Raw genomic sequence first — 19127 nt, forward strand, 5'->3', positions numbered from 1 at the left:
CAAATGGCTTTCTCTGAAAGTGAGTTTCCATAAGAAAAAAAAAACACTTCGTGGTATCTTTGTTAGCCTTCACTTCTTGGTATTTTTACAATTTGGATAAATTAAGAACTTAAATTCAGAAATTAAGGACTTTTAAGGCCACGATTCACAAAGAGCAATGTTGTTGACTGCAGTCTCGATGAGGGTTCGTGCTGGAGTCAGGTGCCTAATTAAGATCATGAATTAGATGAGCGGTCATCACTACGCTCATATTGTCCGAGCTGGCCAAAACTGGCATGAAAATGCCAAAAAGTTGCAAGGGTTTTGAGAAGCCATTGTGTTGTGCCAAAATGTAGCAACTTTTCAAAATGTTTTACACCAGATTTCTGGTGTAAACCCATTGATGACTTTGGGGCCTAAGTGCCTAGTTTGGACTATGAAGGATTCCCCCATCTTAGGATCTGGTTGTTCGTTCGTGAACCGCCATTTATCATCTCTCATAACTTTCTAAACACATTTTTGATGTCTACTTTCCAAGTGCTGAATGAGATTTAATTTTTCCCAGTACAACCTGAAGGGAATGTGTCGTCATAAATTGGTGATGTTTAAGTCGTTTGTGTGTGTCCATTGAAATTATAACACCAAGAAAGTTTAATAATCCAGCAGATTGCAGTGTGTGAAGGCCCATATGGCCAGCGCCATAAAGAGGAGTCCACAAGGGAACGTCACACCGGTGCTACTTATGGTTTGTGGTGGAGTAATGTACTGTAGCCGGCCCCCTCTAGTCTGCATTCCAGGTCCTCTAACAGCTCGGCACGATATTTAGTGGTGGAACCGGTGCTGCAGCCATTTCTCCAAAATGTCCCCGAACAAATTTTTCAACAGCTCAACATTATAATGTGAGCATCCTGCGTGGTCTCCAGCCTTGTCTCCCATGGAGCACACCTGTGACGTCGTTGATTACACAGGAGCTGCCAGCAGAGGATCTTTATTTTCTCCAGCGCGTTTAGCGCAGCAGAATCTTCCTCAGTCCCCCATTAATAACCTCACTGATAGCAGTGGAGGCTGTGAGTGCCTGGATTTCTGCATGTGACGGTCACACTGCATAAGTTGAGATATCTTTAATATTTTGTTTCCTTTGTTTCATCATTTGCAGTAATGTCTATTCATCATTCCACAACTTTTCCTTCTTGAAACTGCACTGTTAAGGTTGATGTGTATGTGTGTAAAAAAAAAAAAAAAAAATGTAACCTTAAAACTTGATTTAATTGCGGTCATATTCCCTTTTAAACTGTGTATGATTTGTGTTCCACAAGGAGAAGATGGTACATGTTTGGCCGCCTGGTGATTGTGCAGCCATAGGAATACGCAGAACTCGGCCATGCTACGCCTACCCAGATTAGATGAAGTTGCTTTGAAGGGGTTGTCCAGGTTCAAAAATCCATTTTCAGACACCCTATTAGGGAATCCCAGGTGTGTGTGAGCGTAGATGGCATATTTCTCTGGAGGACCTGTTGTGTCTTGTGTTGCAAAAACAACCCATTGCTATGAATGGTCACTGTGTAATACGCGCCTGGGAGTAGAACACTTACTGTCAGATTTCCCCACAATACTTGCTTATCACTGGGGGTCCCAGTATTGGGAGGTAACTTTATGATCTCCTTATTGTCGAGACGTTTTTCCAACAAGGAGGCATTGTCCAAACCAAAGAGCCCAAGTGTTCCATGTCTGGAGGGGCACGCGGAACAGTCACGAAGGCAACGGAAGGATCCTGATGTCTTGCCTGCACAGGTTTGCAGAACAGCTGGTCTGTGATTATTGTTCCCTGCTGGGAAAAGGACCTTTCCTTTTCAGGGGAGCATAAGGCCCACATTATGGTAACTCATCCGAATAGCTATAGCGCTTACCGCATAGCTGCATTGGGAACCCGGATACCTGGAGCGCTCTCGATAATCAGCTGTTCGGCGCCGCAGCTGCATGTGTCGCGGCTGTGTGACAATCCCAACACATGAATGGAGAGCCTGTTTGTTGGGCTCTCCATGCATGGGTTGGGACTATCACACAGCCGCGACACATGCAGCTGCGGAGCCGAACAGCTGATCAGGAGCTCTCCAGGTATCCGGGTTCCCGATGCAGCTATTCGCTCATCCTTAGCTGTAATGCATTCTCTGGGGTCATCTCATAGGGATGGGTTTCTGATATGGGGTCCAGTGGCTTTCCAAAACATAAAGGGGGTTGGTCAGGAGCTTCTCATTTCCATAATAGGGCTGGTGATGCTGCATCTGCAGGTACCTGCCAGGACTTAATGCGCTAGCAACAGGTATCGTGCACATGTCTAAACGAATAAGACCCGTTCACAATCCCGGCCAATTGTGCACACTTAACGTCATCTGCGACGCTTTATCATCCAATGAAAAAGTGAGTGGGATAGAAGGAGGTACAAAACATTCTTCCTTTACCAGTGCAGAGCAGGCAATCTTCATGACTTATTACACACACAAAGATGATATTTCTCAAAGACTTGGAATCTGCTGTTCTGACGAACACATTGGTCCCCAATGCAGGTGGCTAGGGGTATATAGCAACTTTGGCTACGACACAGGTCTCTCAGTCATAGATCATGCAACACTGCAGATGAATGGGGTAGTATTGGGACCCATTAGGGTACCACGAGAAGCAATCCAAAAAAAGTTGACAGTAGGGTTTTTTTGCAACTTGCTTATCTCAGTACCTTAACAAGTCACAACGTGACCCCATTCTGCTTATTTTAAAGCTACTCTCTCCCTAAAAATTGAATATACACTCACCGGCCACTTTATTAGGTACACCATGCTAGTAACGGGTTGGACCCCCTTTTGCCTTCAGAACTGCCTCAATTCTTCGTGGCATAGATTCAACAAGGTGCTGGAAGCATTCCTCAGAGATTTTGGTCCATATTGACATGATGGCATCACACAGTTGCCGCAGATTTGTCGGCTGCACATCCCAAAGATGCTCCATACAAGGCAGGATGGATCCATGCTTTCATGTTGTTTACGCCAAATTCTGACCCTACCATCCGAATGTCGCAGCAGAAATCGAGACTCATCAGACCAAGCAACGTTTTTCCAATCTTCTACTGTCCAATTTCGATGAGCTTGTACAAATTGTAGCCTCAGTTTCCTGTTCTTAGCTGAAAGGAGTGGTACCCGGTGTGGTCTTCTGCTGCTGTAGCCCATCTGCCTCAAAGTTCGACGCACTGTGCGTTCAGAGATGCTCTTAGGCCTACCTTGGTTGTAACGGGTGGCGATTTGAGTCACTGTTGCCTTTCTATCAGCTCGAACCAGTCTGCCCATTCTCCTCTGACCTCTGGCATCAACAAGGCATTTCCGCCCACAGAACTGCCGCTCACTGGATTTTTTTTCTTTTTCGGACCATTCTCTGTAAACCCTAGAGATGGTTGTGCGTGAAAATCCCAGTAGATCAGCAGTTTCTGAAATACTCAGACCAGCCCTTCTGGCACCAACAACCATGCCACGTTCAAAGGCACTCAAATCACCTTTCTTCCCCATACTGATGCTCGGTTTGAACTGCAGGAGATTGTCTTGACCATGTCTACATGCCTAAATGCACTGAGTTGCCGCCATGTGATTGGCTGATTAGAAATTAAGTGTTAACAAGAAGTTGGACAGGTGTACCTAATAAAGTGGCCAGTGAGTGTATATTATGAATGTATACTCGCTTTACGTGCTGATCTTCACAAAATGCATTTGAGATGTTTTTTTTTTTTAAATCATGGCAAATAACACAACAAAACTGAATTTGCCACTTTTTCGGAAAATTGTGGCAAAAATATGCATCGCAAATGCATTTTGTGAATACTGTCTTAATCTCCCTTTGACTCGGTTCTTGATCCTTTCAATCTAACATGGCTGGCACATTACGGAACGCAAAGGTGAGTAAATCTAAACCATTCCTTCTGCCTTTAATGCGTTGAAGGATGGTCACGCATTGATGATGGTGCTGTGTCCATCCCTTAGCACACAAAAAACGGGACGTAATGGTTTTCACTTATCACTACGCTCCCCATGTGACTGCGCCAGCCATGTTGGATTGAACAAGTCAGCAAGGAAAAGTGACTCTAGATGCAAAAAGTAACATCACTTGTTAGGGCCTGGGTCATGTTAAAAGCCCGAATAAGATAAGCCAAAAAGTAAAAGCTTACTGATCGTTTCCAGCAGTGAATGAAAACTGAACAAAAATGGAAAAGAACAATAAACTGATGGGCTGTTGATCAGATATTCTGCGATAGGAAGTGTGGATTGTCTTGAAGATTTAAAAGGGGTGGTTTCCTTTTGGAATTCTCTGCATTGTTCCCCTTCCATCCCCCACTTCGATTTTGGACATTTGTGTAAGTGCTCTTTTCTTAGTCTTCTGGATTGCAGTTATGGGATCCACACTCCTCTGTTGTGATCACGTCAGTCTACTGGCTACACTAGTCCCGAGCTTTCAGGCCTGTCGACAGGACGGCATCGGTCTAACGCGCATGCACAGACCGAGCACCTGCTGCTACTTCTGTTCACAGACTGATGGCCATGCAGCCCTGTGTCTACATTGAAGGTAAAAGTAAAAAAACAGGAAGTAGTGAGGAGTCCAGTAGGCGGTTCTGCTAAACTAATGACACGCCCCTTCCCTTCTGCACCAGGATATAAACAAGCAGAGCAGCAAGTTGGAAGGCACTACATGGAAATTAATAAAAAAAAATAAAATAATCACATGGATAATAGTTTTTGTTTTGTTTTTACCAAAACTGAAGACTCCCTTTAACATGTTAGATGTGGTGTGGGGGAAAAGCAATAATGAATGACTTTGGACGGGACACATGCACATGCCTTTTTCGGTTTTTCTTTATTCATATTTTTTTATGTAGGCTGAAGCAATCGTTACAATGTACAGGGAGGCACAGTTACAGCAAAAAAGTAATAAAAACAATGTAAAACAACCTGCACAGGGAGAGGTCAACTCTCAGTACAAACTAGCAACTAAACACAAGAGCAGAAGAGTCACGTGATTTCTTGTCGTAACGACCCGCTTCTTCTGCTGGGACGATGCCGTACAATATGCAAAAAAGAACACAAAAAGGAACAGTAAAAAGGGGGCGTAATCCTACGGTGAACGCGGGTGGTAATCTCGTACTAAATGCTAACATCAACCACGTACTTCATACGAGCCAGTTAAATCATTTCAGACATGGGGGGGGGCTGTCCTTATAGTAACAAAAACATTGAGAAAAAAGCGTCACACCCATAGGATACGCGCATTCAGGGCAGCCATTTTGTGGGTTGTGCCAATAGCCACGAGTTGCGCTCTTGTACTCATTATAGACAATTCCTTTCAGTTCGGACTGCTCACTACGGGTCCAGCTCCTAACAGCTGGTTTGGGCAGGAATTTCCAGTGCAAACGCCAATACAGGGAAGGTAAGCATTATCACATGGTAGCCATTACCATGATAACACAAGACATCTGGAATTTACCAGTATGGCGTCTACTCTTGCACCCTCTCTATGATGTCCACATACCCAATTAATGCATATTGAGAGAGCAGTTTTCATTAGAAAACCCCTGTAGCCATTATGAGGAATTTTAGAAGGAATATTATTCAGACAAAATGGCTGTCTACTGTAATTTCAATTAGTTCAAAATGGCAGCCTTCTATCTAGTTAAAAATGGGAGCCTTCCTTTGAACCAAATCAAAATAGTAGCCTTCTTTACTTTCATCTAGTTCAAAAGGGCAGCCTTTGACCTAGTTTAAAATGGAAGCCTTCCTTCCAACTAGTTCAAAATGGGAGCCTTCTTTACTTCCATGTAGTTCAAACTGGCAGCTTTACTTCAAACTAGTTTAACATGGCAGCCTTCATTACGTCAATCTAGTTCAAAATGGCAGCCTTTGATCTACTTAAAAATGGTAGCCTTCCTTACTTCCAACTAGTTCAAAATGGCAACCTTACTTCCAACTAGTTCAAAATGGGAGCCTTCTTTACTTCCATGTAGTTCAAAATGGCAGCCTTATTTCAAACTAGTTCAACATGGCAGCCTTCTTTACGTCAATCTAGTTCAAAATGGCAGCCTTTTATCTACTTAAAAATGGTAGCCTTCCTTACTTCCAACAAGTTCAAAATGGCAACCTTACTTCCAACTAGTTCAAAATGGGAGCCTTCTTTACTTCCATGTAGTTCAAAATGGCAGCCTTATTTCAAACTAGTTCAACATGGCAGCCTTCTTTACGTCAATCTAGTTCAAAATGGCAGCCTTTTATCTACTTAAAAATGGTAGCCTTCCTTACTTCCAACTAGTTCAAAATGGCAGCCTTACTTCCAACTAGTTCAACTAGTCTTCTTTACTTCCATATAGTTACATAGGCTGAGACCCAGGTCCATCATGTTCAATCTTCCTCCAAAATGGCAAGCTTCTTCCATCTAGTTCAGAGTGGCAGCCTTCTTTACCTCCAATTAGCTTGCTATATACTTAGAGGGTTGTTTTACTCTAGAAGCTATTTTGAGTACTACATTTGCGTTATTTCGACTTCTGAAGTGGATTTAGATCCTCACAAGAAGCCAATTCGTGATCAAAGTGTGGTTTAGTAGAACAATAGTAGCTCCGTGTACTGCGGCCATGATGTGAGCATTAATATACACCCAAGCCATGTGAAAGCGACAAAATGTTTGTCTCTCTTAGCTGCAAGTAAGCCAACTACAAAATGGCTGCTTTCTTGGAACTCATAATAAGCTGAAAATAGTGGCTCGTTGAATGGTCACACTTTTCTGGATTCGTTAAGAAATTCCTCAAGGTTTTTTTTTTTTTTTTTTTTTTAACAAAGAGAAAAATAACAGTTTATTTTAATTATTACCATGCCCTTTAATGACGACGCACTGCAACATAACTTCTTGAAAGGAATCACAGTAGCGTACGTCTTCATACACGAAACACGACAACTTCACAAGTTACTTTACATCTTGAACGATAGCCAACAAGGAATTTGCAGAGTTGGTTTTTCTGAGTCTAGCACCTTTGACAATATTGCATTTTGGCATCAATATAATTATCCAGTGCGCCCGGCGTGGGATGGGGGAGGGATGTGTCGCCTAAGACTCCGGTAACCCACTCAAACAGAAAGAACCAAAATCCTGTTTTACTGAAATCCATTTCTACAAGTGATATCACTCTAAAAAGAGAAACATTCCTGTTTTATAAAGAGTTGCATTTTTGGCTATTCAAAGGATCTGCTTTCTGTATTTTTAAGAAATGGGGGTAGGGTAAAAAAAAAACAAGTGAAAAAAAATTCTAAATTTTTTTTTTAGAAATTACAGAAACACAGAACAATGATTCTTAACCCCGCCCCCGAGGAACTAATGAAACATCCAGGTAAGTTTCTCAATTTGATGCACTGACAATTCGATTTTTACCTTCCCGTCATGTATTATTTCTTACATAATCATGATTTCTTGCCCAAATATGGCTCCATCAATCCAGTGCCAAAGATTTTGGTAAATATATCACTACCTCGGTCTCCTTATTTCGAAAGCATAGTCAAAATTTGACAGCCATGCCACTTACAGTAGAATTGAGCAAAAAGATTTGTAGGAGTCTGGATTAGCGGCCACGTTGTTAGTCCGTGACTGTCGGACAAAAGCCACACGAACCACGTATCTGCTGGCATCAATGGCGCCTCTTCTAATTAGCAGGACTGGTATGATGGCAGTCGCGAAGAGCCTCCTAATCAGAGGACGTGCCGGGAATGCTGGCAGATAATAGGAGGTCTGAAGGGCTTTGGTTACCTGGCCACAAACTACCGTCATGGCCACTGGATAAAAGTCTTGCTGATGTTCCCACCATCCCCCCAAAAAAATTCCAAATCTGTTTTTTTGAACACCTCTGCAGATTTCTTTTGACCTCTTAAAAGTGGGAGTCACAGCTAAACCTAACGTAATCAGTCTTACTATATACATACATTTTGGAATTTTTTTTTTTTTTGGTTTCTTAAAGAAAATGTGCTACAGTGCTATTTCCCACCATGAAACAGTCTAAAAAGTACATAACATATAACCCAGAGAACTATTCACAGAGAATTTCCTTTTCATTCCATGTAAATCCTTGTGCCAAATTTATTACATTTGTCAAAAACGTGAAACAAAAATTTCCAAAACGAAAAAAAAAAAAATTATTATTAATTTTTTGTAAAATGATTTGCCTCCACAATACTTAATACAGCGATGTGTTGGGTGTAAAGTGTCACTAAGATGTGATCCAACATTGCAAACTTGTCCCAGCCAGCTGGGCCTAAAAACGTGAATAAGGAATTTTTTTGAAATTGTTATTATATTTTTTTTTTTTACACTTTATTTTTATTCTTTTTTTTTCCTATTTTACATTGGTAAACTCCCAGCTAACGGTTTAATAACTTTAGAATTGCCTTAGCCTTTTTTATTTTTTTTAAGAATTATTATAATTAACGTTATACTTACCCCCCTTATTATGTTAGTACTCGGTGAGATAATGTGAGTGCAGACATTTATTTAAAAAAAAAAAAAAAACCTGAAGTACGTTACAATATATTGGGGGAAAAAACAAGTACATTTAGCCAGTGTACGGAGCGGCAGCCAAAGTATTACCCTATGTACATATTCAATATGTAATTTCTCTTTGATAAGAGAGTTTCTGGGATGGTAGTTTTCCTACAAAACAGCGCCACCCCCACACTACAGGTTGTGTTTAGTATTGCAACTTGACCACTTTTTTTTTTTTTCTTTTCCCAGTGGAGCCGAGCCGCAATACTAGTTGCAACCATGGACAGTTGGGGGAGCTATTTTTGTACTAAAAGTGACACAATGGGTCCAATATACTCAAAAAGATGAGAGGGGGGGAGTCGAAAGCACTCAATGGTTCAGGAACACTGATGTCAGGAGCTACGAGCAATGACTAGATTACAGGTGACGTGTATGTATGACAGCGTATGTTATCATGGCGGTCTTAAACCTTTAATTCCCCCCTGGTTACATGCTTTATTTTTTTTATTTTTCTATTGCTCTTCATTGTTAATAATTTATAACAGTTAATAAAAATAAACAGAAAAAAAAATATTTAAAAATAATAATTAAAAAGAAAAGGTAAAAAACAACAAAGTTCTAAGCTTGTAATGTATAGGAATATCGAAGGAGGTGTTCTACACCCCGTCATCCTCTGGCAGTGCAACGGTTGTTGAACTACATCTCCAATCATGCCACAAAAGTATGCTCATGCTTGATCTATACAAAGTCTTTTTTTTGTTGTTTTTTTTGGAAGGGGTGGAGTGGGGGTGGGTGAGGTTCACAAAAACAGTCCTTAATCTGTTACGGTGCATACTTTTCCTCCTATTCCGTTTTGAAGTGGTTTTTAAAATTTACAAAGATGTAAAAGATATCAAATTAAAAGAAGATTTTGGCACTTTATGGAAAAAAAAAACTGAGAACAAAAAAGTTAAAATTGGAAGGGGCACAAAAAAAACAACAAAAACATGAAAACATAAAAGGGGAATAACTATGTGCAGAAGTCGAGTCGCTATTTACAGTGTGATGACACACACAGATCGTAACCTTGCTCTTCTACTCTGCTTTACTGTGAGAATATATAGATTTATATATCTTCTTTGATTAAGAGTCAACCCGGCTTACGCTCCGAAACAATCCGCCAATCACGGACTGGAATGGGTTAAAGAGAGTTGCCCGGGAGAAGTTCTGTAGTCCCGTTTTTAGAATCCCCATTTATCCTAGCAGAGCCGAGGGGCCGAGCGGTCATTCGTGGTGGTTCTCTTAAGTTTAACCCCACGACGAATAGCAATGAGCATATCTTCTCCTTGAGGCGCCTCCGTAAGAGCAGATTCTGTGGCTCCTGGATGGACCTGAACTGGGGCATCGGGAATGGAAGAACCATCTAGATCATCATCGTCGTCGTCGTCATCATCATTTTCTGACCTTCCTTGCCTTTGTTCTTCCACGATCATGCCTTGTGGTGCTGGGACTGGAGGGTTTACAGAGGCCTGACCACTCCACAGTGAGGGTGGCATTTCGCCTGTAAGCACCGATCCTTCCACGAGGGAAGGGGAGTCAGGACTTTGCTCGGAGTATTCTTCACTCATGCTGGTGGGGAACCCACCTGGCATGTCTGGCACTGTCGGGGTCTTAACGGGTATAACTGGTGTCTTAATTGGAATAGGACCTCCACCAATAGTGCCACGTCTGACTGATGGCTTGGTAGATGGTGTCCTACGAATGGTGGCCACTCCAGGAGTGACAATGACGGGTCCGAAAGCGGCAGGCAGTCCAGCGGTGGAGGCTGGGCGCTTGGCTTGGAACATCCTTCTATAGGACTGACTAATATCACTGTTTCGAGGGATGGTGGAAGATTTATCAAAATCCTGTTGATCAGGTTCTTGGTCTCCGCTCACCGAAAAGTAATCATAATCTGAAACTGAAGACAAGAGCAAAGTTCAAAAATTTAGTTTCAAGAAATGAATTTTGCAAGTCCTGAATGCTACAGAATTAGGCACATTAGACTATCAGGATTTTATGTGTTTGTATAGAGGACACAACAGCAATCAATGACTGGGAGAATCTCAGAGAAGTCTAGATCCTCATGATCGTAACCGATGCTCAGGTCTCACCACTCGTTTTTGTCCTTTGTGGGTCATCGGGACAGTATAATTAGGTTATAAATGTCTACAAATCATGGCTGTGACCAGGAGCAATAACTAGTGTGAGGACTAAGAGCACAAACCTTGTGATGGGATGGTGTCTTCTGAACAGCATGGAGTTGTCGTCTGTGTGCTGTATCCGCTGGAACATTGTAAAGAATCTCTGCTACTCCTCTGCGTATCGAGCTGTAATCCTCTGCTCAACGCCAGTGCCAGGTCATCACAGTTTTCTCCTTCTTCACCCTGCTGATAAATAGAAAAGAGAAGTAAAATTAACACAACGTAACCAACATGGCTACGACCCTCCACCAGCAGAAGTAGTTTCATCCAAGTCCACAGCAAACTTATAAGAAAGTGCAACAAACATATCATTCTCCCGTATCTAAACTTTACGGTTAAACACATGCAGAATGCTTCAAAAGAAATCTTTACAATAGTCAAGATGGCAAATAGCAATTCATCCACATGTTAGAAGCAGAAGACATTCGAGAAAATATGGTTAAGAGCAGAGGACCAGACGACCCAACCATCACTCTTTACCCTGGTCGATGCAGGTACACTGGCATTTCTGTGCAATCTGGCTTCACCATTGAGTCCTAGAGCCGAGATATAGGTTCCTCCACAGGGTTCGGCTTCACGCTTACGTCTCTGAAGAGTGTTCACCGTAGGTTGGTCGTATGGACCTGGCTTAGCCCAGTCCTGGATAAAAGGTTATATATGCTGTATGTAGACATAGTCAAAGTGCTTTGTTCGCTCAAGGAAAGATGACTTAACCCCCTTACATAGCTAAACTACCGGTGGCTGGCCATGACTAACGCTTCCTACGAATTCACCGACCTATCCTAGTGCTTGGGTGGGAGTTGTGAAGACCATAATCATGGTTCAGCAGTAAAACCTAAAGAAAGTCCACATTGGCTCTGACTTGAGGTCCATTCCTAGATATTAATCAAGTCTTGATCATTTAACTTTTAGGTCCAAAACTTTCATCCAGTATCTGGTCGGAGCGTAGTTCACCTGTTACGATGATCCAACCCCCTGCTTCAATCCATACATTCAAATATTAAAATGGATTTTCTGTGGGGAGTGAGGGGGAATTGTATCACAGGTCCAAAATTACTTACTATTCACTGCCACCCCCAACTGGTCCTCTCCAATAACCTTACTGATCCCCAAAAAACTAACTACTCACTCTTTTACCCCACTTTCGCAGTCCATGTCTCCCAATGATTATGTTTTATAACGCAGGGGCATGGTGGGGATGTGACATTCAAGCTATCATTTTTTTAAGTAATGCCATAGTGGATCCAAATGACAACCTGGTAGGCAGCAGTTTTGCACCATGGTCATGTGATAGCAAAGAATGGGCAAAACATGCCCAGACCCCTTATAAACAGAGGACCAGTGAAGATCAGTGACAATATATATGTTAGGCATTTTATTTTTTTAGATTTTGGAACATATTTTTACCTTTAAATGGCAGCCAGCACTAGAGGGCTCTCTCTACCTATGTACGTATACAGTTCCTAAACCACTAAATTTAGCCTAAAGGGTGAGGACAAATCCGTAACCTGCACTCACTATACATTATCCTTGAATAAGAGATTCACAATTCTATATCACCCATAGTTAACATAGCATTAATCTAAGATTCATTTGTTTTCAAGTTAACACAGAAATGAAAAGAAAGGTACAGAGTAGATTTATAAGAAATACAGAATAGTACCTCAAAATGCACAACCCCCGCCTGTATTACAGTATACGATCCCCAGAACTGGTCAATGGGCAGCCATTGGTAGAACAAAATTTAGAGCAAAAAAAAAAAAAATCATCTAAGAAGGGTGTTCTGAAGTTTTCATTCAGGATTTTTTTGGAACAGAAACTTCCCAGAAAGAGGAGGAGTTACTGACTGTGAGGCTACTGGGAGAAAATGTACTTTATTCCTCCCGGAAGCCAGTGGCTTTCAGTCATGGGGCGTGCACGGAGAGGCTACAGTCACTGGTCACAGCACTGTGAGCATGACCGGCAGTATGACTGACAGCTCACTTCACAGATGCGTTGCTGAGCCAGCTGTCAGTTATAGTGCCATATCGTGCTTACAGCCGGTCCTCACAGTGCTGCCACCGGTGACTGTAGACGATGTGGGCACTAAATTATATGTAAGATGGTGGATTTACTCTGAAAGGGGTATTCCGGATGTTGAGTTATTCATTTTCACCTATTCCCTGGAGCAGTACCGAAGACAATGAATAGATTGGTAGAGCACAGTCAATTCTCAAAGAAACCCAGCCAGGAAATCGATAGACATCCAATAGTCGGGGCCCCATGATCAGCCAGATATCACCTATCAAGTGAAAATTAGGTGTTAACTCTTTATTACGACTGGGAAACATCTTAAAGAACTGCCAAGAACATAACCATAGCAGTTGGATGGTCTCGTCTGAATGACCCAAGCGCTCACGATAATGTGCCTGCACTGGGTAAGGGTCAGGTGGTGGGACACTTCCTTACATAGGTTGAAAAAAGACCTAGGTCCATGAAGTTCAACCTTTCTATAGGTTGTGAAAACCTCTTAATACTGGCAGAAGTGGGATTTGAACCAACGCCTCTGAAGAGACTGAAAACTTAAACCAACGCTTTAGACCGCTCGTCCATGGCACCATTACGGAACCTGTGGACCCCCAGTCACCCATGCTGGCACTAGCCCAGCCTCAAACTGCGTAATGGCCGCGATCTGACAAGAGCAGGCACGCTTAGTTTAGCATGGCGGTCAACTTCCTTGGTGATGCTCAAGCAGAAGCAACCACCCAACTCCTCCAATCATCATTTCCCCGGAAGATATTCGATGGGGTCTATAAATAAGCCTATGACCCAATCATGGCACAATGGTCATTACTTAATCTGAGAATCCAAAATTAAATGGTTTCTATTAGAATGAATGAATGTATGTATCGGGGGTGGAGGGGAAGGGGTTGTGCAAAACTGAGGTTTACAGAATAGGAAAACGTTTTCCGAATGGAAGAGACCCAAAAATATTAGTTGGTGACAGAAGAAGAGAGGTGTGAATTAGTCAGGCTGTATCACATATACACAAACCTTCCAGCTGGGGATCTTAGACGATGGTAACATGCCCGGCCCGATAGTGTAATAGTGATGACAGTCTGAACTAGACCGGGTCCAAGGACGGGAGGCTGGGAGTGGGAAATGGGTGTAATGACCTGCTGTGGAAAGGTCACTGGACAGACTAAAGTGATAATACCCATTAGACAACTGAGGACAAACGACACAGAGGAAAGAAAACAAAATGGGAAAAAAAAAATCAATATGGGTCAAAGGAATGGGCATGTGATAAACAGCAATTCAGAACATAAAGAGCGCGTACAACACCCAACAGCTGCTCCACTCCACCCACAAAGGGTGACAACTTGTAAGTCAGCCATAAGGACCCCCACAAAAGTTGTAAGGTGGCTTTATAGCAAATGTTCATGCAGTCTAGGCAGCGCATAATCTGGAAATGGCTTCATGTGGAAATCATAATGGCCATATTGGTGGTCTTTAAAGATGACCTATCACCAGGTCAAAAATGTCCAGATTTTGCTCTAATTGTATTTGTGATGCGCCCCTGACTATTCTGGTGTTGGCTTTTAGTAAATTTGACATATGGTTCCAGAGATCTGGGATATTTTGGTTTAGTGCTGATTGCTATGGTCGTAGCTCTCAGGATCCTCTGGGGCGTGTCTTCAGGCTGGCTTGCATAATTACCAAGGGAGCCACGCCTCCTTGAAGCAACCACAGAATTAGCACTAAATAAAAAGGCCGATATGTCTGGAACTGTATGACGGATTAAACAAAAGAAAACAATAAAAACCAGAAGACTCATGGGAGCAGCGGGAATAAAATAAGAGCATACACTGGACACTTTTGCATGGCGACAGGTTCTCTTTAAAGAGAACCTTACAGATAGCCATGCTGACCTTGAGACCAGTTTCCAATGGTGTTTGATTGGGTCCTATTGACTGACATCACCAAGGAGGCTGTAGAGAATTAGGGGACATCCCCCAAGGGTGGAAAAGCTGCAGTTTTTTGGTGTGGATTTTTGCAAAACCCACAGTGGATTTACATTGCAGGCATGTGAACAACATTTTTCCAAATCTCATCTGAACTGTGCAGAATTTTACTGCAGGTAAATCGACCCGTGGTGCAGATCTCAATTTCTGATGAGAGCAGAACAGCGATTTGTCGCAGATGTCCCCCAATAGCTACAATACAATGTGCCGCTATGGTAACAGACTACAAACCCCGTGTAGTCGGATCCTGCCATCACACTCCAGATGGGTGGGTGGTAATCTGCCTGCGAGGTTGTAGTTTGTTAAGATGGGGACATAGCTGTGCTCAATACACAAACTTGCAACTCATCATGTGCTACTTCATTCTAGATGAGTTAGGACAAGTGGAGGACGAGGATGTGATAATGAGCGCACTGGTGCTCACATTCGTGTGAATAATGCTATTTATGGTGGTTTATGCCCATACTGGACACCACGGCAGGGCCAACGTGAAACGGATAAATAGTAAATCAAAGGAAACATAAAAATGGAGTATAAGATCTAAAAACACCACAAAATGAAGTCACATGTGAACATACACAAAGCAAAATAGTATGTACGGTATCTTAATACAACTATAACACCGATAAGTGGTCTGCAAACTGAGACCACTCGGGGCTCGCTTTGGAGATTTGAGACCACTGCCCCGGACGTGATCATTTATTGAAATAACCCATGTGACCACTGAAGTGAGATGATGCATGTCACCAAATGGTAATATAACAGGGAGTCCAGCTCAGGATCTCTAATGTAAGTACAGTAGGTACGGAAAGTCTTCAGACCCCTTTAAATTTTTCACTGTTTCATTGCAGCCATTTGGTAAATTCAAAAAAGTTCATTTTTCTCATTAATGTACAATCTGCACCTCATCTTGACTGAAAAAAGGGAAATGTAGTAATTTTTGCAAATTTAATAAAAAAGAAAAACTGAAATATCACATGGTCATAAGTATTCAGACCCTTTGCTCAGACACTCATATGTAAGTCACATGCTGTCCATTTCCTTGTGATCCTCCTTGAGATGGTTCTACTCCTTCATTGGAGTCCAGCTGTGTCTATATAAGAGCTCACAGAGCATGTCAGACCAAATGAGAATCATGAGGTCAAAGGAACTGGCCAAGGAGCTCAGAGACAGAATTGTGGCAAGGCACAGATCTGGCCAAGATTACAACAGAATTTCTGCAGTACTCAAGGTTCCTAAGAGCAGAGTGGCCTCCATAATCCTTAAATGGAAGAAGTTTGGGACCACCAGAAGTCTTCCTAGACCTGGCCGTCCAGCCAAACTGAGCAATCGTGAGAGGTAAAAAAGAACCCCGAGATCACTGTGGCTGAGCTCCAGAGATGCCGTAGGGAGATGGGAGAAAGTTCCACAAAGTCAACTATCACTGCAGCCCTCCACCAGTCAGGCCTTTATAGCAGAGTGGCCCAATGGAAGCCTCTCCTCAGTGTAAGACATATGAAAGCCTGCATAGAGTTTGATAAACACATAAAGGACTCTCAGACTATGAGAAATAAGATTCTCTGGTCTGATGAGACGAAGATAGACCTTTTTGGTAATAATTCTAAGCGGTATGTGTGGAGAAAACCAGGCACTGCTCATCACCTGCCCAATACAATCCCAACAGTGAAACATGGTGGTGGCAGCATCATGCTATGGGGGCGTTTTTCAGTTGCAGGGACAGGACGACTGGTTGTCATTGAAGGAAACATGAATGCGGCCAAGTACAGAGATATCCCGGATGAAAACCTCTCCCAGAGTGCTCTGGACCTCAGACTTCCAACAAGACAATGACCCTAAGCACACAGCTAAAATAACAAAGGAGTGGCTTCAGAACAACTCTGTGACCATTCTTGACTGGCCCAGCCAGAGTCCTGACCTAAATCCAACTGAGCATCTCTGGAGAGACCTGAAAATGGCTGTCCACCAACGTTCACCATCCAACCTGACGGAACTGGAAAGGATCTGCAAGGAAGAATGGCCGAGGATCCCCAAATCCAGGGGTGAAAAACTTGTTGCATCATTCCCAAGAAGACTCATGGCTGTACTAGCTCAAAAGGTGCTTCTACTCAATACTGAGCAAAGGGTCTGAATACTTAAGACCATGGGATATTTCAGTTTTTCTTTTTTAATACATTTTCAAAGATTTCTACATTTGTTTTTTTTTCAGTCAAGATGGGGTGCAGAGTGCACATTAGTGAGAAAAAATGAACTTTTTTTGAATTTACCAAATGGCTGCAATGAAAGAGTGAAAAATTTAAAGGGGTCTGAATATTTTCCGTACCCACTGTATGTACACAGTGACTGCACAGTCACTACATATTGTATATACTCAATATCATAAATTTAGACACTTTAATTTAAAAAGACTTAACTTCGTGACGTGAAGGTACATTGCTAATGTGGTAAAAGCAATATAAAGAAGATAAAAGTTATTATTAGTTTTCATAGACCTGGGGGGAATCTTGAGTTGTGATAAGAACTGTGCAGACATTCAGCTTGGAAAATCTTAGCAAAAATACAACCGTACCTGATCATGGTTGCTATATGGTTATACAGGATTAAAAAAAAATAAAAATAAGGATTTTTGTGTACTCACCGTAAAATCCTTTTCTCCGAGCCATTCATTGGGGGACACGGTCTGTGTTCCCCACGGTCTGTGTCCCCCAATGAGGCAAAGGAGAAAATCTGTCTGCTTTGTAGCAGTAACAGCTCCACACTTGTTTACAGGCTGTGCGTGGTATTGCACCCAAGCCCTTCTCTTCAATGGTGCGGACGTGTAATATCAGACACAATCCGTGCTTACGTGCGGTCAGGCTTCTGCACTAATTCTCTACACATTGACAAATGTTCACTATTCACCACCTTTATTTCCGCCTGAGGACAACGTGCGAACATCGGCTTCCCCTGTGATCAGTTTCTCAATCATTGTCAAACTCTCTGCTTGTGCAAATATGTCGCATGTGGCGCTAAAAACTGCGCAAAACTATTCAGGAGTAGATAAAAATCACTGTGGGAGACTAGAATACATTCATGGAACTAAAGAATAAAAACTTAAAATCTCAATTAATTAATTAGCCGGAAAGTTATGGAAATACCAGACCTTGCCCACAATGACAAACAGGCAAGTACATGATAAAGTACACTTAGAAAAGCGCAAATTAAAAGAATAAGGAGCAAATGAAAAAAAGGCAAAAAAAGGTGCAAATTCACTAATGAATTGGGTTCAAAGAATATTAGAAAAGTGTGGAACTTCTATTAGAATTTTAAGGGGAAGTCTCTGGGACTAGTAATAATAATCACCTACTGACATCTATCTGGACCCAGTGCAGGGGTCCTGCACATGGTTAGGAAGAAGAGTGGAGTATTCCCATCTCCAAGATCTATCCCAATATGTCATAGTAATGTAAAAATAATAATATTGGCAAATACCTCCAATTACACACGTAGTACAGTTCTTCCGATTCGCTATATTGCTTACCCCATGTGCAGGGCATTGCAGTAGCTTAGGTATCCATGGTTACAACCACTAACAACTAACTGTCACTTTATGAGTGCTCATAACCATGGATACCTAAGCTACTGCATTGCCCTGCACATGGGGTAAGTGACACGGCGAATCAGAAGAACTATACTACATTTCTAATTGGAGGTATTTGCCAAAATTACACAGACTACATATTGGGATAGGATCTTGGAGATGGGAATACCTTTATAAAGGGACCGCTGCGGACTGTGATTGGCTGCGGTCAGGTGACTTAGCAGCAAATCATAAAAAAAAATTGGATGAGGAGCTGCTCCACTCACCTGACCTCTGCAGTCAATCACTGGCCACAGCAGTTGATGCTCAGAGAAAAAATCTGGCTGGTGATGTAGATTTGTCTACCCCCCCTACAATTAGAGAGTGATCCCACCCGCAGCGGCACCGTACAATCACCTTATCCGTGGACGCCCAGGCTCCCATGGTAGATCCAGAGCTCACCGAGGTGGGGGAGCTGCACTCGCTCACGGACTGGCAGGTCTCCGAGGCTTCGGATGAAGCTGAACTGGACGAATTCTGCAGAGCAAAGAGGGAAAGAAGGTGGATGAGGTGACGGGAACGCTCCAGGCGGCAGGATCACACAGCACAAGAGGAACGGAAAGTGGCACAATTACATTTAGTCATCGGGAAAAATATGAATGTTCAAGAAGCTACAAATCTAGGGAAACCGTCAACAAGCAGGACGGCCCTCTCCACCATCCTGTCTATAAGGTCATGTGACTGCGGTATCCAATCAATGGCTGCAGCAGTGACCAGTGATATAGCCAGTGATTGGCTACAGCAGTCACATGTCTGTTCCCC

At 42.5% G+C, this 19127-nt stretch overlaps 1 protein-coding gene across 6 annotated transcripts in view; it reads right to left on the reverse strand.

The window, feature by feature from the left end:
- Positions 1-4847: 4847 nt before the first annotated feature.
- The window catches only part of MTSS1 (MTSS I-BAR domain containing 1), a 138756-nt gene continuing 124476 nt past the window's right edge, over positions 4848-19127 (reverse strand). For 3 of the 6 annotated variants that reach the window (XM_077271197.1, XM_077271195.1, XM_077271198.1), the window contains 5 exons: positions 18723-18842; positions 13779-13952; positions 11226-11384; positions 10769-10931; positions 4848-10462 (listed from right to left, as the gene is read on the reverse strand). In XM_077271197.1, coding sequence (XP_077127312.1) covers positions 9762-10462; positions 10769-10931; positions 11226-11384; positions 13779-13952; positions 18723-18842 — 1317 coding nt within the window. In that variant the 3' untranslated portion in view covers positions 4848-9761. The remainder of the gene's footprint in view (positions 10463-10768; positions 10932-11225; positions 11385-13778; positions 13953-18722; positions 18843-19127) is intronic. The other 3 variants (XM_077271196.1, XM_077271200.1, XM_077271199.1) reach the window with 3 other exon arrangements.

The sequence above is a fragment of the Ranitomeya variabilis genome, chromosome 6, assembly GCF_051348905.1.
Source record: "Ranitomeya variabilis isolate aRanVar5 chromosome 6, aRanVar5.hap1, whole genome shotgun sequence".
Classification (NCBI taxonomy): domain Eukaryota; kingdom Metazoa; phylum Chordata; class Amphibia; order Anura; family Dendrobatidae; genus Ranitomeya; species Ranitomeya variabilis.